Below are 23667 nucleotides of genomic sequence, written 5' to 3' on the forward strand. Positions count from 1 at the left end.
AGGTATGGATAACAGAAATATATAAAGCCAAAGTTTTTTAGTAGAAACCAGAGCCATAGGCAAGGATAGAGACATTCCATTTATTTCCATTGCAAGCTCCATTGCTCATAATCCCCCTATCGCTTCAGATCTCGTGTTGGTAGTTTGCCAGGGTGCCAGTGGAATGAGACATCCTATGCCCAATATCTATCAATGCCATGCTGCTGGAAGGTTTGATTAGTCTCTCTGCACTGGTGACTCAGGATAAGGATGCCCTTTAACATTGCCTTCATTTCTTATTAATGCACTCTTTTTTTTATTTTTCTCTGGTATTTTTAGAAGAGTTTTAATATGATTAATGCTACTCATGTTTTTTAAGAGTTCTGAATTTTGCTTTGCATGTTCACATTTCCCAGTATCTAAAAGCAATTCTATCCACTTTTGATCTTGTATTTTGTTATTCATGGGAAGACTTCATTCTACAAATAAAAAAAAATAAAATACAATAAAAAAGACCTGGTATACAAGGGAAGAAAAAACTATCTATGGTTACATTACTGCCTCCTATATGCAAACATAACTTTAAGTAAAGAAAGACAATAGTGTGTGTGTGTAATGATATAAAAATGGGTCATGATGTCAATCAGTCTCTAAAATTCTGTTTGCGAGCTGTTAGCAAAAACATAAACATCCTGAGGTAGGAGAAGTTTTTTAAGGTTTGCTTTGTTTTCTACAAAGGTAACATTCTAAAATCATGGTTCTTTTCAGAAACAGTTACAAAAATACTCCAGAGAATTTGCTATTTTTTGGCCAGAAGCAAATGACAATAATAGTTACCCCCAATCACTGAAAGTGAAACACAGAGTGAAAAAATGGCATAGGCTTTTGTCTGAACTTCACACATCTTCAAAAAAACTTATAACAAATGTATGGTTACAAATTCAGTGACTGTGTGAAATCTGAGTTCTTTAATTGGTAATCAGCACTCCTAAACATGTGACACCTTTTTCTCTACATGTCCAGGTCTTCTAAGAGAGCTGAAAAGCCTTTTAATGAGCTGAAAGTCTGAGCATTCACTATAACTTCTCCTTTCTAGTTTTATTATGAAAGGCAAAATATGTTAAAAATACATTTGCTGTTTACTTCTATAAAAACTGCAAGCATACTAAAAAATTCAAATATGTAAAACATCATAGGACCTCCCTAGAGCATAGTGGGACTTCAAGGCTGGCATAAGCAAAAACCTCGAATTGCAATCAACTAGAACAAATATTTACATAATTAAATGAACAAAACCTTTTTCTTGTGCATTCTGGTTAATGGGATGTATAACACAAATCAGCTGAAGTAATGCCAAGTTTCCAAGATAAAAATCACAAGCACTTTGGATCGGGCAAACCCACCTATTGATGACTACAATTAATGTGAAAATTCAGTGCCCAGAAATGTAAGGAACAAACCCTGGATTTGAGACAGAAGTATTAAAGACAGAATAGCTTCTCCTGTTTAAATTGAGCTTGTTGTTCTCCCTTCTTCTCTCCTGACCAGCTGTAGGTGCTCAGTTAGAGGAATATCAAGCCTTGAAAATCTTGCTAAGTAACAAAGTTAAAATCTCTTCTGAGTTTTACATAATATTCTATTTCAAGAATGATACTGCTGCCTTAAATACTGATATAGGGTTAAGATACAACACCTCCTGTGAAGTCTGACACAGGGAAAGGTTTTGAGACAATGACAAGATTTGTTAAGTACAACTGTTAAAAAAACCCAACACCAGCTATCTTTAACGAATCACACTTAGTGAAGTGTGAATGGATGTCTTTGTGGCAGCCTTATAAATCACAGTTATCATCTACAGATACTTTATATCAATACTGTATACTTATTATACAGATATTTTTAATCAATACCACCAGCAAGGTCTGAGCTCTAGGCAAACAAATATTAATTATATCAGGAGCAGCATTTTAGCTACCTCATAGCAAGTTTTCCTACAACACATTTACCCAGTGAGAAGCACCCTACCCTGAAAATTCCATTTCTGTGTTGTGCTCTGTAGTAGACTTCAGGTAAGTCTACTTACCTTAAGTCTACTTAAGGATAAATAGCTGTGCTATAGCTGAAACTATATTCTACATGGGCAACTAAATCTCTGCATGCATTGGAAATAAGTCCAGATGATTGCAGAGAAAGATGGTTACAGGTTGGCTCAGAGTCTTCATTGCACAGATTCCTTACCAAAGTTCAATGGTCCAAGAAGATGCCTTACCAAACAAACCACATGATTTTTATACACCAAATAAGCCATTGACCCAAGACCTACCTGGGTAATGATATAAAATATGGCAATGTCTTGTTTTTAGTTACCTCCTGAAGTTGCTTTACAATGCAAAGAAGCTATTAACAGATAATGACTGTCACATGTTTACCACATTTCTGGGAAAATCATGTTCCCTCAAGAGTGCAATGCCTAAAAATAGTGAAGGAATTAGATGAGTCTTCTGTATGTACTCACTACAGCCTAGAGATTCCTGAAATTTTATGAGAAACAGTATGGATTTTTTTATTATTATTTTTGAGGTCATCACCAAGACATACCACATTCTCTTTTTTTTTTTTTTTCATATTTTTTGTAAAGAATAGATGCCATAGACTGATCAAAAGGCATAAGAGTGACTAGAAACATTTTGACTTGCTAAGAAACAAAAGTATTTCTGATGCAAAGACTTGGTCAAGACCTTTGCATATGTGAATGTGTTGGTCAAAATAAATAGGAATTAATCTCATAAATGAAGCAACAGAATTAGATGTGCTTAATCTTGAATTTCTCACTGAAAACACTCACTGTGTAGAGAAAGCTCTCCTTTTTATACTGAGTAGATAAAGGTGAAGAAAAGTGTGAAGGATGAGTCCTGGCTTATGGAGTTAGCTGGTTTTCCCCATAATAGCAGAATTTAAAATATCCATAGCCCATGAAGTTGTACTGGGGGCCTTCTATTGATCTTTCTCAAGGATCTCATTAAACAGATCCTTTTATTTGGACACCACAGGTTTAACAACCATAGGGAAGCCTTGGCAATCCTAGCCAGAAATGCTTCTGAGACATCACAATGCAGTAATTGATCTTGCAGCTGTGTGGTAAACATTAAAGAGAACTTGTAAAATCACAGTAGTTGCCACTTCACTTTCAGTTAATCACACATCAATATCTCATTCCAACTTTGTGACAGGAAACCTGCAAATAATAAAAGATTCCTAACTATCTGATATATCTATCCTGTCAGCAGTGTAAGGCAGTTCAATGCTCTACAATGCAAAATAATTGAGGAACAAACTTTCATCAAAGCATCAATGTGCTTACATTCTTTTCTGTGTTATATTGGATGCCCACATGCTCCTTTCAATTGCTGTCAGATCTCTTGAGAGGAAGAACACAGCAGGGTAAGTAAAACCTTATCTCTTCTAGCATCCTGATATTTTCTAAGTTCATCTACAAATTGCTGCATAAGGCACTTCATTCCTTCACTTTCTATCAGCACATCACCACGAGTGCTGGTACAACCAGCAGAGATGTCTGGCGCCCGTCACTGATGTCAAATCTAATTTAATGCAGGACCTGACTCAAAGGACCTGTTATTCCAGTGAAGATTAGAGGGAGTTCATGAAGTCTCTTTAGAAGCACCATGATGGCCAAGACTGGGAGCAGAGAATTGTATCAGGTCTGTCGCTTTGGGTAGCAAAACATCTTCTTGGGAAAGAGATGGGACAGGTGAAGCTTAAAAGCAGCCTCAGTTTCTCATGGGATAAAGTTTGTGGGAAAGAAAGAAGTAGTGCAAAAGTCTTCTCCTTCCTCCATATGTAGAGGAGGAATTGTGTGCTGAGATGCCACAGAATACAGGAATTGCAGGGAATTAATAATATCAATATAGTCAGATGGAAGTGTGAATATATGACTGAAGGCAAAGAATTAAAAAACCTTTAGTCCTGAAATTTTCTGGGGTTTGTTTTTCAGATGAAGCAAGTGTTGGGAAAAGCAGAGAGAGGAAGTGTTCAGTGATCCTCCGCTTTTATTTCCTGCGCCTCCATGTGATTTTCACTTAGAATTACAATGGTAGGAGACATCATTGCAAGGTGGTCCAAGGAACCACCTAAGAGTGGGCGTGTTCCTCATTTTAACCTCCTTCCACACACACACAATCATCTCAGTTGACAAAGGTATAGTTCAAGACCTACTTAAAGAAAGAAGCAGAAGATTGACCATATAAAAGAAAATTATTTCGATGGAAGCCTCCAAAACTCCAAAACCTAAAAGGAACCTGTAATTGTCTAATGTTTCTTTGAAGTGTTTGGAGAAACTATGTGATTTCCCACTTCATGTACACACAAAATAACCATTCAATTCTGATCTTGAAGAGCACTGAGGTGGATTTTTCCCTTTTCTTGCTAATGCTCCATCTTGAAAAAAGTGGACCAACAACTTATATAGGTGACAGCTTTTTTCTTTTTCACACTAACTGAGGATCCTTCCAACAAAGAGCATTTCAAATTCATCATTTGTGGTTCTGTAACATCTCTTTTGCACAGCTTGAGTAAAGCAGTCTGAAGACTAAATTCAGAATTTGGTTTTCTCAAATGACAATGAATTTACCCAGGCCTTGAAAATGCACAAGGTCCCAAGCTTTAAAGATGTGATGTCACTAAACTCCTTTTTTGGCTCTTCAAAAAGATGCCAGCCAAAGTCAAGCTTATAACTGAATTTACAAATTCAGTCATAGCTACATATTTCCATTGCTAAGTAAAGTCCTACTGACTTTTCTTACATGCATGATCAGAAAACCTAGGAGAAACAGAGAAGATCCTCATTTGTGTTCATTCTCAAGATAATAATTTTCTGAATTAAAACTTTTGTAATCAGGTGACGACAGTGGCGTTATTTAGGTAATCCTTACACCTTGCACAGATGGGAAATATGTCTCACAATACTTTAATATGTTAAAAGCTCAGGAGAATTAATCTCAGCTGACAGCATTTCCATACACAGACCCAGCAATCCATTTTCAGGCAAAACTCTACAGAGCTGACTCATGAAAACTCTAAGCTGTGGAAATATGAAGTATGAACTCCCTGTATCACAGTAACCATATGGTAAGGGACATATATCATAGAAATTAATATTTTTAAGTGTGTGATTCAGTGATTCCATTTCACTGATTTTGTGCTTGCTTCAGAGGACATATGATCCTTGCACATCTCCTACACTGAATCCAGCCGTGATTTGAGAAGCTTTACAACAAGCCCTCCTGTTTGATAGAGTTTAGATTTTTTCCTAATTGAAAAAACAGTTTTCAAGGCTTCAAAATTATGTTGGAAACCATGATGCAAAAAAATATATTGCTACAATAAAAAAAAAAAAGGGTGGAGAAACATGAACATTAAATATTACAACATTGTTATGGAAATATAAGAGTACGGTAATACTTCAGCACATCTTCTTGCACAGATCACTTCAAAAATATTTTTCCTTGACAAATCCTTAAAAAATTATTTTAAACACCTTTTGTGTGTTGTTTTTCCTTATGGCAGTGCTTCCTTCCCACATTTTCATTTGCATTTTTTTAGCTACTGTAAAAACACAAGGAATAAAATATGGCTATACTGGCAACAGCGAGAAGCTGAAATAAGTATTTTGTATGTGTGCACGTATTTGTGCTACAAAAGACTTGAAAAAAGTTTTTGTCCTTGAAAGAAAATTATGTGCAAAGACTGGAACAAAGGAAATGTATTTGTTTTAGTTTGCAATAAAATTTTCAACACCCATCTAATTGCCTTTTCTGACTTCATGTCCCAGGGGTCTCGGGCCATCCGCTGAGAAACGCTGTCTGAGGGAGAAACACACTGAGAAAGAGAATGGCTTTGCAGTAGCAGAGGACCAAAAAAAACCTCCATCATCACTGTTATTGACAAAAAATGTAGGCTCAGGTTTCCATTTCAATAACATGTTTAAATTTCAGGAATTTCCTTCAATTTAAGCAACAAAAAAATAAATCAGCAAATAACAGATGTATTTCCATGTGTTTTTTTGGTGCAGTTTAAATATTTTTGTTACTACCTGAAGTCTATTTCTGACACAGATGTGATCCATAAATTCAGTCCCAGAGGACTGAAAAAAAAAAATAATGAAGAACCCCACCATCATTTCCATTTCTTTCACAGAGAAAAATGAAAACTTATTACCTCAGGAGAAGGCAGTTCAGTCATATCTACTGCACCACCAATTGGTGTAGTGAGAAGTTTGTCACCTAGAATACTTTTCAAGCAGTCTGCCATTACTTCCTGCTGTTTAGGGCTGCAGTGGTTCTCCAGAGACAGTATAACTGGATAGGCAGATGACTGGAAATATAATTTTAGGATTTTATTATTAATAAATAAAAATATGAATAATTGCTTTTCCAAAATATCTTACAAAAGTCCCCTTGGCCATCTGTATTTACATTCATTTTCAAAAACTTCAGAATATAGATCACTTGTTCCAGGTTAGTAACACAATAAAACAGGTAACATTTGTGGAAAAAAGAAAGCACAATTGAAGAAGAAAAAAGAAATGCACCTTCAGAAAGTTAAAACAGAGCTAGACATATATGAAAAAAGGACTGCTTTGTTTTGGTTTTAAAAGCTAAAATCAGATTCTAAAATTAAAATTGAAAGCATAAATCAGAATTAAATGTCTTTTGCTTTAGTTTATGACAGATTTTTTGACTACTTTTCAAATAGTCTATCAAGACTCTGATAGTCTTCCCAAAGCTTGTTCAGAAATTATTTCCTTTACATGAACAAGCTATGGATATTTTTTATTTTTGATAATACCACAAACTTTTCTAGGGACAGTATACACTTTTCTCATCACACTACTCAAGCAAGGGTAATTGAGTAAAAATTAAAGCTAAAAGGTGAAAAAGAGAAAATTAGTAAAAATTAGAGAAGAACTCAAAAGAAATGCATCCATCTAGACTTATAAGTAAATCTCATAAGTTGCCAATAATACTGGTGGATACCAAAAATATAGTCTGAATGAAATCTTTGCTCAGGCAGAGCCTAAATTGTCAATAAGGAAAACACCATTTTATGTTTTTCCTGTCTTTACATTTGTCTCCTGAGCACTTGCTATTGACTTTTAAGAGAAGAAAAGCTCAGCCTGCATGGACAGCTGGTACCAACCATGACCTGTTGTGATTTTATCATCTCATTGGCACTTGGGCTTGAGAACTGAAGTTTGAATTAGAGTTAAGCACAATATGCTGTGTGTTAGCAAGAAGAGGAAAGTTTTATCCAGTGGGTTTTGAAAAACAGTGGAATAAAATCATGTTTTTAATTTCACTTTTAAAATCAGAGATTAAGTTTTATATAGAAAACAGAAAAAAACCACAGCTTTGATTAACACTGAGAAGGCTATAAATACATATGCATGAAAATCCACATAAATTTATGATCGTGGATGTATATATTCATACACATAATGCTGGCCTGATTCTGAGATTTATCTTAATAGTCATTCAGCACTTCCTTTGAGCAGGAGTTTCACCAGAAGCTTATACAAAAGCCTGAGACGGTGCAAAAACTCTCCAGATTTCAGTGTTTTTCTAGAGATAGGTAAAAGGAACTTTGCTCTGATGGGTCACCTGACCAAAAAACATCAGTAGCTGCTAACATTTATCAGTGTCAACATTCAAAATCAAAAGAGAGGAAATGGAAAACACAGTCTCAAACTCATCTATTATCTAATATTTTTGTCTATTTTATAAATTCACACAGAGGATACAAGACAGACTCATAGCAGCAGAAGAGTAAGTGACAAAAAAACCTTTAAGGGATATAAAGAAGGAGGAAAACATCAGAAAAAATCTGAACTAGGTCTTCAATATAGATTCAGTCCTTGTTTAAATTATGTCAGGTGAGAATTCCACCTAACAAGCTGAGTGAGATCACCTGAATCCTTTGCACTAAGTTTGGTTTATATTCATTATCAGGAAAAATGATTATGATTCCTTTAACTAGATTTTAAACTACATTAAGAACAAATAGCACAATTGCTCTGCAATTAATTTTTAAAATACCCATTGCTCAGTTGCATTTTTTTACCCTGGAGAATTTACAAGAGCCATGTCCCCACTTAGTTAAAGCCACCATCCCATTCTAACCAACTCATGTATACACACACAGATCTGTACGTACCATAAATGCATACTTGTCAATCACATGAATTACAGAGCGAAATGGAATTTTGCTTGTTAAAGTGTGACCATGATACACAATAGGTTCATTGTTGGTGCCATCCCAGCAGTCAATCTCCAGGCAACGGCATCCTTTTAACAGAGCACTTCAGAAGAACAAGAGAAACAATTTTGCAGCCAAAAGAAAGATAGCAAACTTTTTTATACAAGTTGCTGTGTTTCTGATTACAAGCACAGGGATTAATTACAGAAAAAACACCTCATTTTCACCATAAATAGAAATCCTACAGAATTATATGAGACAGACATACTTTCTGTTTCTGCCTATTTTAGGTGTGTGTTATTTAATAAACTTTATTAGACCTTTAAAGAATATGGGATTACCTGCATTATCTTCCTTAATAGGCTAAAAATCAAAGATTTCAATAAAGGAATTTTAGAACAAAGGCAAATTGCCACTTAAAATAAAAGAATAAATATTTTCAATGCTATTTTGTGCTACTATTCCAAACTTGCTTAGAATTTTGAGAATCACTATATTTAAAAATCTATAGTACTTGGAGAATCAGGTTGCACTTGGTCTTTACATAAAACAGTTCCTCTCCCCAGACCACATTTCTAAGAGTGCTAAAGTTTCTGAGACACCCTGACTTTACTGCTTTAATCTGAATATGTTAGTGTCATCCCTTAAATTCTTAGGTTTCTAATATTTGACTTGCAACTAACTGAAACATTTCTTATAAACTGTTTTACTTAATTACCAAGCTGTCTTTTACATCCTGCTTTTCACACATTAACAATATGTCAAATATGCCTTTAGCTGATTTTAGCATTTTCCTCACACATATAGGAGATAAAGAGAGAGGGGGTTATACCTTCTTTGCAATTACTTTCAGCAAGGCAGCATTAACATAATGGAATTTTAAATACTGTTAGAAATTCAGTACTGTTTCTGATGGTTGCAAGTCACTAAAGAACATCAAGAGAGCAACCAAAAAAAAAATTACAAAGTGTTCAGAAAGATGATGATTCCTGCTGCTTTCTCTTCATTAAAGTAGTACAAATAATTCTGGACACATCTCCTCCTAATTCTTAATACATCCTGCCCTCTCAGAGTTGCATTTACTACACAATTAATTTCTTTCTTCCCTGTCTTGGCAATAAGGCATCCTGGTCATCATCCTCTTGGAGTCACACACTGCACAGGTTCCTCTCCCTGCTGCCTACTTGAATGCCCATGTTTTGTTGTTTTTGTTGTTTCTAACCTGCCCACACTGCAACATGCACTGAACACAGATATCCTTGACACAGACATACTCCAACACACATCTTCTACATTGAACAGATCACAGCTTGCCCAGGAATTTTACATTTCTTTCAGGGAGTTATTTATTTTTTGCATGGCATGTTGAGATTAAAAACTGATTTAATCGTGTACTGTACAATATACTATAGATTCCATTTGCTGCAAGGTTGATTTTCTGAGATGTAAGTGAAAAAAATAGATTGCTTCCAGACTATGAACAGATGGTTTGGCAAATATATTGAAAAGTGTACACACAAAATAAAATACCACTCTCATTTCAACTTGTATCTTTGATGGCTTTGTCCCTTATTTCCAAGTAGGATTGTATGTGACTTAGCATTAATTTAAAAAAAAAAAAAAAAGCCAAAGAAAGTTTAAAATATTAAAAATTATGTCTATATACCTGGTATAGCCCCATAAGTGACTGGGTCCCATTAGCTGGTCAGCTATCAAGTAGGTGTTGTGAGAAGATGAAATAAAATAGTCACATAATGGCTGGTTCATATCTTGATAGACGGTCTTGTGCTGGCTTTTAAATATTGAACATTCGTCTGAGTTCATGTATCTTATAAATCCTTCAAATGACAACTGCCTTTTCTTCCTCACTGAACAAAAACAAAAGGAAAAAAAAATAAATCTCTGTTGTGAAGCCACTCTGATGCACTTTCTGAAATTTTTAATAGCCAATTCTGAACACTGCTAAAGGTTATACAGCACAATGCTTTCCTGCAATTTTAAAATTCATACCAAATGTATAAACAACACAAACATCAGATACGTGTGACTCTGGAGCTGAATTGCTGTGGTTCAAACTTCTGAGAGGAAAAAAATGTGTTTTGACACTTTTATTCTTCTATGGACAGCACTAAGAAGAATTTTCAGTAGTCCTAATTAAATATAAATAAAATATTTGTCATTTACTTTGGAAAGTAACATGCCAGACAACGTGTTAAGGGAATCTTCTCTTTTAAAAGAACCAGGATTGTTCTCTAAAAAGTCAGAAATTCTCAATATAATCTTGCAGAAACTATGACTTCTAGCACCAAATGTCTTTGCCAGGGGTGGAAAGTTCCAAATAAATATTGATCAAATCATGTTTAGAAATATTTGAAATAAAAATAGCATTGTAACCAAAGAAATAACTGTCTACACAGATGAATTGCAAATCAAGCCTATTACACTACTATATTTATAACAAAATGAACTAATTGAGTCCATACCAGTGATAGTCATCCCATTTGTTTTGGTTTTGACTGATTTAATGGCAAACAGAGCCATTACACTGCCAGCTACTGCTCTCAATGTCATGTTTGTAATGCAGTCATTTTACAAACGATATAATCTCAAAAGTTAGATTTGCTTCAAAATATAGTTTGAATTAGTGAGGGATTTTGCTCAGTTCTTACTCTAAAATAATTTTATTGTCACCGTTAGGCTAGTAGTTAACAATAAGTAAATAATCCAAGATTATTTTATGTTAATAATAGTTTAGAAGTCGATGTATACAAACTTGGGGACTGGAAATACCAGTAGGAAAACCCCCTTTTCTGCCCTGGTAATTCTTACTGCAGCTATAAGAATCAGAATGTACAAGTTAGAATTGCAATTATCCATCTTTGGTGTGTGACAGACTGGAAGTTTTACACCTGGATGAGAATTTACAGAAAATAATTGTTTCTCAATTACACAGGTCTTTGAACTAGAAAACTTGCAATGTTTTACAATGATAAAGAAAAACAGAAGGGCATCCAGACATCAAACATGCATTCACCCAACAACTTATTCCTAACAGAAGTCTTTCTGAAGTTATTCTTCCAGTCTTCCATTGATGAAGAATCCACAGACAACCCAACAAAAGCATTTCAACTGCTAAATAACCTTGTTAGGAAATTTTTCATAATTAGGAAACAGAAATTTACCCTGAAACTTCCTTGCTGTCCAAAATATTTGTTCTGTTTGGTATTATTCCTCTCCTCTTTTTTCACACTTTTTCTCTTATGAACACTGCTTTTGCACTTCCCACTTTCCACTCCTTTCCTCAAAAAAAAATCCAATCCAGGGCATTTTCTGTTTCAGATTTCTGATAATTTTCGTTTTTCTGCTATCCATCTGTATTGTTAATCTTTCATAGGAGAAAACAGGATACTATTTCTTCATGGAATGTCCTGACAAACTGCTACTCACTTTTACCATCTTAGAAGGGTTTACGTATTTATTATTTTCTCCTTTTTTTTTCTAGTCACTGACAGTGACTAGTTCTTTAGATGTTCCCTTTCTAAAACAAATATTACATTTGATCTTTTCCAGTCTTTCAATTCATCATTCATTTCCCCCCTGTTTTCAAAAGTAACCTTTGACTTGTATTAGTCAAGCTTGTTACAATTTTCTAAGAACTTGGATTTGTCCACCTGTCTTCACTGACCTGATTACATCATTTAAGAAGGTCCTACCCTGTTCCATCCATATTTTTGACTATCTTACTCAGATTAATAATATTAATAATATTACAGAACCGACTGTACTTATTGCATCGGGAATTTCTTTGGTCTTCTTTTAGCTGAGAGATTTGCAGGATGACTTCTTGCAGCCTTGATGACTCTTGAAAAGTGAATCCTATAGATTTATCCACATGCACGTGGTATATTGTTCTATACTTGTAACAACTGGATTAAATTTCTACTGTCTGGATCTTTAAAAAACATTTTGAATTTTTTCACATTACTCAAAACAGAATACACTCATCCTGTATGTTTTGCCTCTAATGAATTACATGAGCTGTCTGGATTTCATTTTGGATTATTTTATTTTTCATGGTCTATAGATTTCTCTGAGCAATTACAAGTAGAGCTAGTAACTATTTGTGTGTGTGTGTGTGTACATCTTTTATGTTCTACCTTTTCTGCATTTATTTATTAAATTAGTGAAAAAATACTGGCTTTTCAGTCTTGCTTTTTTTCTGAATTATTTATGATGTTTTCCTGGCTGTTCTTGTCATCGACAAAAGTTAACTGCAATATTCTCAAGAGAAATTAATGTTCAAGCAAATATGCTAATGACCATAATCCCCAAAAAATGAACATCTAACATTGTTTTGTTAGTCAAGATGTAAGCTCATAGACTTCAGTAAAACATTCAGCTCATGTCTCCAATCAACAGACTAAAAATCTTTGTATTTTTACAGAGCTTACATTTCTGAGGAATAGCCCAGCCATGCTATTTTCTGACCACTTACAGACATTTTCTGCTTCTACATTAAAGGAAATGGGAATTCATCTCCATAACTATTCCACAGTGAAAAGACTTTCATCAAGACCTTACATTTCTCCCCTGGAGGAACCTCAGTCTTTTTCTCCATTAGGACCTTTTAGCAGTAGTTAGTGTGCACACACATATCCATTTGTTGTAGAAAGGGAAGGCAAGAAAAGATTTCTGTCTTCTCGTTGCCTCTTTTTGTTCACAAAGTTCAATGATTTCTTTTGTCTTGCCCTCCTCTTTTGGATAGTGTACAATTCATTTTATTAACAATATTCCTTTATATTGTTTGGGGTTTTTTTAAATCTGATTTAAGATAAAATTATTTTTCTCATTCCTCCTGTTAGGGTAAACTCCAGCTCTGCCATATATACAAATACTGTCATATCAGAGAGGAATTATGGATATTTGAACCTGGGTATTTGAAAAACTTGGATTACATTATACATTATTTTCAGAGTTTATTACATTCCATTTTTCTTATTTACCTTGGAATTTCTTTGAAAATGTTTCTCTTCAGAAAGAAAAAATGGAAAACTATCACAAGATGTTTGTTGCCCTGAAGGCCTTTAGAGTACCCACAATGAGGCAGACAAAACAAGCAAGAAATCACTCTGCACTGGCCAGAGCCTCCTGCAAGACCCATTTCCTCCTGAAGGGACTGAGTACAACCTGCAGCCCTGCCAGGGTCTGGGAGAGGTGTCTGGACTGAAATAGAGACTCAGGAGTGGGGAGGAGAAGAGCCTGAACGGAATGTGAGACTAGGAAATGTGGAGAGAGAGATGTTTCCCATGTTTTTAAATGTATGTGAGTGCTCTTTGCTTCCAGAGAGCTAAATGAGTAATTAAATGTCTATGGTACTTGGGACAGACAGAGTGGAGTGGGTACAGATACATTTGCTGGGAATTTTAGGGGTGAACTCATGAGAAATACTTGCAATCACAGACAAGGGTTTTACTCTGCTATAATGGAAGGAGGAATCTTTCAGTCATTAAAAGGCAGAAACATCATCAGATGGAATTTCATACTATGAAATTTGACTACATCAGTATGAAACATTCATGCTCTAAGGGAACAGTAAAGAGAGAAGTATTTCCTTGACTAAAGTTATAATACACTTAATTCTTTTCTAGTCTCAGTTTATATTCTAGGGAGGCTTTTTCTCCCTTACCCACACTTACAACTGGTGCATGCTGGAATAAAGTATCTATCTGAACAGCAGTTCAGTTTTCTAAGGGTTTATATCTCATAATCACCTTGTCTTGAATTTTTTCCCCGAGACTAGACCTTTACACATCTTTTCATAATCTGATATATTGTGTCTCTCAAATCCAGCCACAGCCATTGTCTTAGTTGAGATTTTTAAGCCATCTTTCTTACTCCACATGATTTTTTATGAAATCTGTGGGAGTTTGGCAGAGATGTCTCCTTTATTAAGTTTGATTTACCTTGGCCAATGGGATCAAATGCTCTCTTCTGCAAATTTGTGCTCTACATTCAGCTCTGTCTCACATACATCAAAAATCCAAAAAAAACCTTCACGACTGTGTGCACTAGGAATAAACTGCGAATGTTTTTTTTTTGCTTCACAAATACATTCTGGATTACTCAAAGTCCTTGTCTGACAGATGCACCAGGCTTATATTGTTATTTACAAAGCAAGCTGTTTTTTTTAAGACAGGATTGCATTTTTGCCCTGTTTTTGTATTGCCTAGCAGGAAAATAGGCAGGAATAGAGTCCTTGAATGGCTCTATATTGTAAATAATACTGGGATGCACTTTCTTATCCTCACTGTGCCTCTAATCCTATCCATGTAAATGAGCAGAATTTTTTTTAAAAAAGACATATATACCAAGCTTAAAAAAAAATTATTTAGTTAGCATGTTTTCTTTAATCTCATTTAATGAGTTGAGTCTTCTATTCAAAGCTAATAGTAAAATGGGAAGATAATGGAATGTTTGGGAAGAATAAAACTGTCATTTGGGTGCTAGTAAGACACAACTGTCAGGTGTGAATCACATATTTTGTGATCAATTCCATAGAAATGGCTCTTTCTACCAAAAATGCAAGGTTTTAGCGCACACGTGAAAAAACCTGTTAGTGTAGTATTTTGACATTGGGCATCTAAATTGTATAACAAGAATGAAAGATTAGTTTATTCCATACTGTCCTGAGCTAGCTACAGTACCTACAGAGAATAAATTCAAAGTTATCTGGCTCAATAGCTTTGAAAATCTCTCTGCAGAAATGTTAGGGATGCACTGGATGCTATAAATGGATTTATTTAAATTAGATGTAAAATGTAGTCATTGTTTTCATCCTAATCTTGACATAGCAGTGCTATCACATTTATGAGAGAATGGTCATTACTATTAGCAAACCTGTCAATCAAATGTCAAAGCCTGGCCTTTTCCCTTTTTGTAAGACACAGGGAGGGCAAGGGTGACAGATGAGTCCAACAGATCATCCTGATGAATAATGTTCTGTAGCAAATTCAGAACGACACTTACACAAAATGGTCTATCACAATACCATATGAATCATCTCTCATGTCAATCATAACTGGAACTTTTCAATAAATATGTTTGAGTGGGAGTATGAATTCACTCAAAGGAGCATGAACAATACAGAGGTTATTTTGTTCAGCGAGATTATTTCCAATAACAAGACAAACAAATTTATCACAGGTGAAGAAACAAACAAGAATTTGTCTCAGCATCTGAAATTTCAACCAGACATTAAATTAAACCTATAGAAACTTCAGTTGATATTTATAAAGGTGTTTTCTAATGGACTGAAGATTATTCATTGTTTAACTGTGCTATAGATTTGAACTTTCCCATCAAAACAGGTAACACAAAATAAAAGGAACCTTTTAAGCTGGTAATTTGAACAATTAGTAAACATTAGCTCCTCTGAAAGAGCAGAATATGTTTAATAAAATACAGTTAAATTTGAAAGGCAGCCTTAAAGAGTAAAGGCATAAGGAGTCACATGTTTTTATTACTGGACAGTAAGTGCCTCTAAATGAAACACCCAATGTTCTTCTGTTTCTCATTGAAAAAGTGGCATTTTCCATTTTCTTCTTCCACCACAGGTCAGCATAGAAAATCCAGTGCTATTATCCCAGAAGAAATATTTTCCCCTTGGGTTTGTTTTTCTTAACCACTTATCAATTCCACCCATTTTCAACGACTGGGAACCAAGGAAACGAAAGAATTGATCATATTCCACTGAATAAAGTAACAGCTTGCAGCAAAATGCAGTTCTATCCTTTTCCTAGCTGTAAATTTTGCCACAAGTTGAAATCAGTGACGCTCAGCAGAAGTGTTACACCCCAACTTGAGGCACCTTTAAATAGGTGAAGAACATGTTACAGATTTATGAAGCCCTCCTCATCTCAGCATTCTAGTGATTCACAAAAGGTGACCAGGCACCTACAAAAATTTTCCACAGTGCCCCTGCAAGGAAGTCAGAAGGACATAAAAGTCTTGTCTGAGGCCTTGAATTTTCACTAAGTGACTCAAGGGAGAGAAGACAGTGTAACGAGCAGAGAAGAAAAATGGCAGATATGGACTTTAAGAAAAACAAATTGAAAATGGTTTGTAATGTGCTGAAGAACAGAATTTGTAGAAGGACTAGAAATAAAAAGATAAAGAAATGACAGAAAAAAGAACAGAGCAGAGAAAGGAGGGCACCATAAAAAGAAATTAAAACACAGGAAGAAAACATAATAAATAGATGAAAAGACATGCTTTTAAAGAAAGAAATATATGAGGTTTAGGACAACACAGTCATTGAGAGAAGCACGAGAAATAAGAGCTAGATATCAAATAGTTAAACTGTACATACCTTCATCAATGGGTTCATACTTCATAATAATTTCTAAGGCAGTTGTTTCATTAGCTTCAGTTTGAAATTGTTCTTTTATAAGAAATTTAAGGAGCTGGCTGTCAGGTAGAATTTTGCCATCTGTCGAGTAAGCCTTGAATAGTTCTTCAAATTCAGGCCTGTGTACAAGAGCTCGATAAATTGCTCTGAAGTCGTCCATGCTAATAATATTTCCTGACTGTTTGTCAATAGTTTTCTGAGGGAAAAAAGCAACCAAAATTTATTAAAAAAAAAAAAAGAAATTAATGAAACAACATGCAATTATACAAATTATGCACCAAACACTCTTTTATAACTGACCATAAGAGTGAGCATCATAGAAGAATCCTCAGGCAACAGTGACTACAATCAGATTACACTCCTCAACTTTTAGATGACACTTTGTGTGCTACAAATATTTTATGTAAAGTAAAATGGACCATATGACACAATTAGCATCTAAATAAGTGCAATAAATTTAGATTTAATGCATTTTTAATATTCAAACACATTGTTGAAAATCTTTAAAATGCTATGCATTAAAATAAATGTGCAGCATAAAACTTATCAAGTGGAAAATATATTTAGTATAATACCTCTCCAACAGCTATTTACACCATATTGTAAATACTGTCAGTCAAATTTGCACACAAAATCAGCAACCAGTAATCTTAAAAATGAAATAAGGATGACCAAATTACCAAGAAATACAACCCTTTCAACACTTCAATAAACGAAGTTTATTGTTTCACAACAAAACAATATTCAAGTTTGAAGACAAGATATTTTGTAATAACCTATGACACCATGTTCTAATCTTAACAAGCCAGAATGTTTAACTTAGATTAATTATTCACACTTTCAGAATTCTTGAATTGTAAGCTTGTTTTCATACAGCTTACAAAATGTTACCATAGTAATTAATTTCTGTGTTTCAGTATAAAAGTCACTAGAAAAGTTAAAAGGCCACAAAAGAATTTGAGCAGAATAATGCTTTTTTACCATTTCTGCTTTTTACATTTTTCACAGGTTTAACAATTCTATTTTTCCTTTAAAATTTTCTACTTAAAATAAGTAACTGCATATATATATATAAATAAGCATAGAAATAAATATATGTCTTGCATATATATAAACATAATATATAAAAATATAAATATAATATATATAATATATAAATATAAATTGCATTTCTATATAAATATAAATATAAATATAAATATAAATATAAATATAAATATAAATATAAATATAAATATAAATATAAATATAAATATAAATATAAATATAAATATAAATATAAATATAAATTTATTAAAACATTAATATAATATAATATAATATAATATAATATAATATAATATAATATAATATAATATAATATAATATAATATTATATTATTTTATATAATATAATATAATATAATATAATATAATATAATATAATATAATATAATATAATATAATATAATATAATATAATATAATATAATATAATATAATATAATATAATATAACCATAATAAGATATAATATGTAATACGTATATTAAGATATAATAGCATATATATAATAATATATAACATATATTCTATTATATAAACTATATATTATATACTATGTATATTAAGATTATTTATTAATATATAATATAAAATATAGTATATGCTATATGCTGTATATTGTATATATGTTATATATTAGTTAATTATGTACTGATTAATTAATTAATATCAATATAGAAATATAAATGTTTCTATCATTTTAGCCTGATTTTTGCTTAAAACCTGCCAAATCAAGAGAAATCTTCTGACAAAATTGCTCACAAAAACCACAAATGGCAATCCACTGCCTCAGTGCTTATGACTGTAAACTGATGAAAATTCTCAGTTGTTGGCTCCTTAAACTGAGATGCCAAAGACACCACGTTCCAGCATCCAAACATCCAAACATGGCCCTTACTATGGCTGCTTTGGCTTCCACAGAAATGTCTAGAAGCAGGAAATTGCTTACTTGAGCTCTGGCTGCTCTTTGATCAAGAGATTGGATTACTGCTAAATTAGATTGGTTTTGAAGCCATACCATGAAAGCCAAAAGTTTAAAGATCCGGTGCCAGTTCCTTCCTATGCAGTAAAGTTCTTTCTGCACTTCTGAATAAGTACAATAGGAGTAAAAATATATTAAATAACTGAAACGAGTACAAAATTAAATTTCATGAGGAGTTCTAGTGAAAAAATCTTACAAATGAGTACTTCAGTGTTTGCTTTGAGTTTGCAAAAGAGAATAATAATGATCATTATTAACAGAAATCACCAGCAAGAAAATATTTCTGTACAAATGCTAATTATACACATTTCATTACTGCTGAGAAATTCCCCATCTAAGGTTGATTTCTTCCATCCAATTTTTAATGTTCTTAACAGTGCTGCAAATTTGCTTATAACCATTAAGCAGGAAAAGAAAATACCAACTTCTTTTGAAAATAAACAGTCTATCAGGACTTGGAGGATGTTCACTTAGTTACTGGCACAAAGAGAAGCTGGACAAAAAAGTAAAGTTTCTATTTTAGCTGCCTCCTGGTGAAATACAGGCAATAATACTACACAAAAGAACTCTTCAAATTAAAGTCATAAAAATCATGTCACTATAAAAAGATATTGTAAATTTTTGGGGTAGGTTTTTATCATTCCTATTTTTATTAATGCACATCAAATTTTTGCTGTTCAGAAAAAGAAGAGACAAAGTCTTGAGAGAAATGAGATGAAAATTTATTATTCCTTAAAACCTTAATGTTCATAATTCTGATACTGCTCAAAAGAGTATTACAGTAAAATAAGCTCAAAGAGAACAGAGAAGAAAAAAGCTGATTATTCCTTAAAATTAGCTTTCTATAAAATGTATTTTGCTATGTAGAACCATTAGATTAACTGCTGATGTGCAGTTAATTACAAAGATGTCAGTAACATCCAGAATGCTTTGGATTTTTACATATTGTTTCGCTGATGAAATATTTGAACCCCCCAAACTACTGAACCCCTGTAAATCTTTCTCAAATAGCATAGGGCACCTAACAGTACTGCTATAAATAACTAGATCAGGCTATTGGGTATAATATGTTGTTAAATACAACTAGATCAGACTTCTTCTTTGCAGGTCACTTCCCTCAAATCTCCTTTTCTCTTCCCACAGCTGACCATCTCTCACATTCCTGCCAGAAACTAAAGTAGGGGGAAGATAGAGGAAACAACGAGAAATATCTTTAAGTTCTCAAGAGATCCTCTAGCTTTGAAACTTTCTCCATGCAGTGAAAAGTTCAAAAAACCACAGGAAGCCTCTTCAGCCAGGGTTGAGCCCATGCTGCTGGTTCTACCTTGGCTTGAGAAGGCAAACAATGAGAGAGGAAGACAGGGTGAGGAAAGCTTAGTGCCTTCCTTCTTATGACCTTTCTGACTTGCCATAGTTAATTGTCTCTGCCAAATCAGGACAAAATTTGCCAGCTGGTTGCAACATTCTCAAAAGAATCATATCTATAAAGGTGAAAGTAAGTAAATATACATGTATTTATATAAATATATATATATATTTATATATATATACACACTTGTTTTCATTCCCTTAGGGAAAAAGCATTACCAGACAGATGGGGTTTTTTGGGGGGGAAATGATGTAAAGGGAAAATCTTAGATATTTTGAGTCATTACATGAAGAAAATATGTATCCAGTACTCATTTGTTAGTATTTGCTCACTGAGACAAGATCTGCTTGGCAGTAGTTTGCTTGCCTACACTAAATGAACTTAAGTCCAGCTTCTAGCTGTATCATGTCATCTTCACAGAAATATCTTAAAAACTGCCACCTCTCAAGGCCAAATCCATTCCCAGGGAGTTAGAGAGCGATTCCCATCCATTCAGGCACACCTCTTAAATATTACAGGAGAGGTATAGTGGAGAAAGGAATGAATGTGTGCTGGATCTAAAGCCTGGACAGCTCAGAGAAATCCCAATTGTCCTCCTGGAAAGAGGATTTTGAGAAGATTGCTCTCATGGCTCTGTCCAGAATCAGACAGACATGTCTGGGCTCATTAGCTTGACCAGAGAAGCTGAATAGGATGAAACCAGAATGCTTTAACTTTTCTCAAGCGCAGACATGTTACAAAAAAAAACCTGGGAATCCAAACCAACATATTTTCCATCTTACACTAATTTGTTGTGGAGAAAAGACAGAGTTATGTGGGTGTCAGTCTCTCCGAGTAACAAGCAGTAGGACAAGCAGGAGTGGACTCAAGTTGTGCCAGGCTATTAGGAAAAATTTCTTCACTGAAAGTGTTGTCAAGCATTGGAACAGGCTGTCCAGGGAAGTGTCTGCGTCACCATTCCTTGAAAGTACTTAAATGCTTGCAGATGTGGTGCTTAGGGACAAGTTGCAGAGGTGGACTTTTCAATGTATTAATGGTTGGACTCAGTGATCTTAGAGATACCTTCCAATCTAAAGGCTCATGATTCAAATTCAAACCCTGGGTTATCTATTTTACACAGACATGAAAGACCTGGAGGAGGAAAATTCTTTGCTGATTTTGCACACCACACTAGCTTGAAATACATTTCCCAAAAAATTAACTTGAAAAAAATCAGCAAACATATGATGTGTGTAACTGAACTTCTAAACCATTCATTGCTTAATGGACATACACCTTACCTTGAAAATATGTTTTAAATGGTCTTCATCAAATTTTATTTGCATTTTTTCAAGCAGCCTCCTGCAGCCCTCTAAATCAACATTCCCATTCTTGAAATCATTCTGAATTGTATTCCAAAACCACGTATGAGACGTCAGGTTAAGGAAGATTCTGGCCAATTAAATTGCCTTTTAATGGAGGGGATGAGGGGGAAAAGTTTAATTTCATTAAACCTAAGAAGATTGTGCTTCCCTTTCTTCATAATCTAGAACATCCTTGCATTCTGCCCTCTGAGAATGCAGCAGGCCCCAAGGTGTGCAGGAAGAGATTTCTGCTCTGTCCTCAAAGTCCCAGAGAGCAGTGACAGAAGGGCCGAAGGGAGGGTGTGATCAAGGGGTGGTCAGGGTGCAAAAAGGGCTGCAGTGAGAGGAGGGAAACGTGGGGAAGCCGAGGGGATTCAGCAGGCTCAGGGAATGGTGGGGAGTGCCAAGAAACACCAGGGAACGAGTGCTCCCAGCATTGTGCCCACCCAAACATTATCAACCGGCCCTGGCTGACAGGACTGGCTGCCCCAGGCCCTCCAGGGCATCCCCTGTGTGCCCAGGCCTGAGGGGAAAGGGCCATGTCAGGGGCATCCCAATGGCAGCTGTCACAGGGCAGGGAGAGCAGAGGAAGAGGAGAAGGTAGAAGAAGAAAAGGATATCTGTTCTCATCCATGGTGGCTGTGCACCGCCTGCTCCAGGCCCCTCACTGCAGTGGCATAGCCGAGATCTCACTTGGGCTCACAGTGGGCTCCTCATGCCACTGTGACCTGACAGAATGGCATGGAATGTTCACTCCCCCATCCTTCCAGTGTCGCTCCAGTGTTGCTCTGGTGATGTCACAAACTGCAGGCGCCCAGCACAGGCCCCTTCCTGCCCCCGCTCCACCACCCTGCCACCATCCTGTGCCTTTTCCTTCCAGCACAAAGTGTCTCCAGGCCCTGCCCCTGTCTCCCACCCATTGCTCCACCACTCTGCCACCATCCTGTGCCTTTTCCTTCCAGCACAAAGTGTCCCCAGGCCCTGCCCCTGTCTCCCACCCATTGCTCCACCACCCTGCCACCATCCTGTGCCTTTTCCTTCCAGCACAAAGTGTCCCCAGGCCCTGCCCGTCTCCCACCCTTAGGATATCCCACACCCACAGCACGTGTGCTGGCAGGAGCTGTGTGGGGCAGAGCAGGCCTTTTGCAGCCAGCCGTGCCAATGTCCTCCAGGGGAGCTTGGCCAGCTTGGCCGAGGTCTCTCTGTCCCGGTCCAAGGTGACAAGCTGGTGAGGCAGAGGCTGCCAGCACAACATCTTCCCCCAGATAACCAGGAGCACTGTGCTACCAACCCACTGCAGAGACCTGGGGGGAAATCCCTTCTTTGGGCCTTGGGGAACCAGCTGGCTTCACGGCACAGGGTGATGGTGGATGTTGAGAGCTGTGGGATGCCACCCCAAAGTGCTGGGAGGCCACCCAAGCTCCCACTTTCCTGCTGGGAACTTCTCTGTCCTCAAAACCAGCCTGGGCAAGAGCAGCTGTCCATGTCCTGCTTTGAGGCACACCAGTATCAGCCTTCAAATCACTGGGACAGCCCTTGGAAATCAGGCTGGACTTACACCCTGACTCCATTTCCCACTCGTTTTACAGGAATTCTTCCCCAGGCAAACTGCTTCGAAGTTGCCAGCTTCCGTGTAGCTGTCAGCAAGCCTGAGTGAGACTCTAAATGTGACAGACCAAAGGCAGTTTGCCACAGATTTTATGAAACTTGTGAAAGCTGAGGACACTAAGTTTTGTATTGACATTCTGGAAAACATTCAGGTTTTGTCAGAGGATGTATGGGACGAAAATCTGTCGAGGAATTCCCTGTTACTCACACTTTTATGAAGTGGAATAAACTATGGAACAATCAGCATCTGAACACCAAGGTCTCCAGTGCTGAAGTGCCTCAATGCTTACTGAAATACCAGCTTTGATACGATGGCCTAAATAAAAAATGGGGAAAAAAAACAAAATGGAGTTGTTTAATTGATTTATTTCTGGATCACTCAGGAGAGTACAGAGACTTCCATCAGTCAATCACCACTTTAAAAATAATTCAGGTCTGCGGTGACTGGAAATAATTTGTTTGGTTTTTTTTTTCACTTTCTTCATGTACTTTTCAAGTACTTTACCAGGGATGGTCAAGATGTCAAAGGCAGCACAGTGCTCCAGCTGAGATAGCAAGCAAATTCTTACTTTCCTTCGCAGTTTTAACCAAAATTATATTCACTTTTGTAATTTCACACCAAATGAAGCATTGATTATAAGGAATCTAGTAAGGAAGATCAGCAAA

General features: G+C 35.6%; 1 protein-coding gene across 1 annotated transcript in view; it reads right to left on the reverse strand.

Moving 5' to 3' along the window:
* LOC131586061 (1-phosphatidylinositol 4,5-bisphosphate phosphodiesterase zeta-1-like) overlaps positions 1-22648 on the reverse strand; it is a 48162-nt gene extending 25514 nt beyond the window's left edge. Inside the window, exons 1-6 of the mRNA XM_058852799.1 lie at positions 22494-22648; positions 21331-21481; positions 16619-16853; positions 9917-10118; positions 8209-8353; positions 6214-6369 (exon numbers count right to left, since the gene is read on the reverse strand). Coding sequence (XP_058708782.1) covers positions 6214-6369; positions 8209-8353; positions 9917-10118; positions 16619-16853; positions 21331-21481; positions 22494-22648 — 1044 coding nt within the window. The remainder of the gene's footprint in view (positions 1-6213; positions 6370-8208; positions 8354-9916; positions 10119-16618; positions 16854-21330; positions 21482-22493) is intronic.
* Between the last annotated feature and the right edge of the window lie 1019 nt (positions 22649-23667).

Source organism: Poecile atricapillus, chromosome 18 (genome assembly GCF_030490865.1).
Source record: "Poecile atricapillus isolate bPoeAtr1 chromosome 18, bPoeAtr1.hap1, whole genome shotgun sequence".
Lineage (NCBI taxonomy): Eukaryota > Metazoa > Chordata > Aves > Passeriformes > Paridae > Poecile > Poecile atricapillus.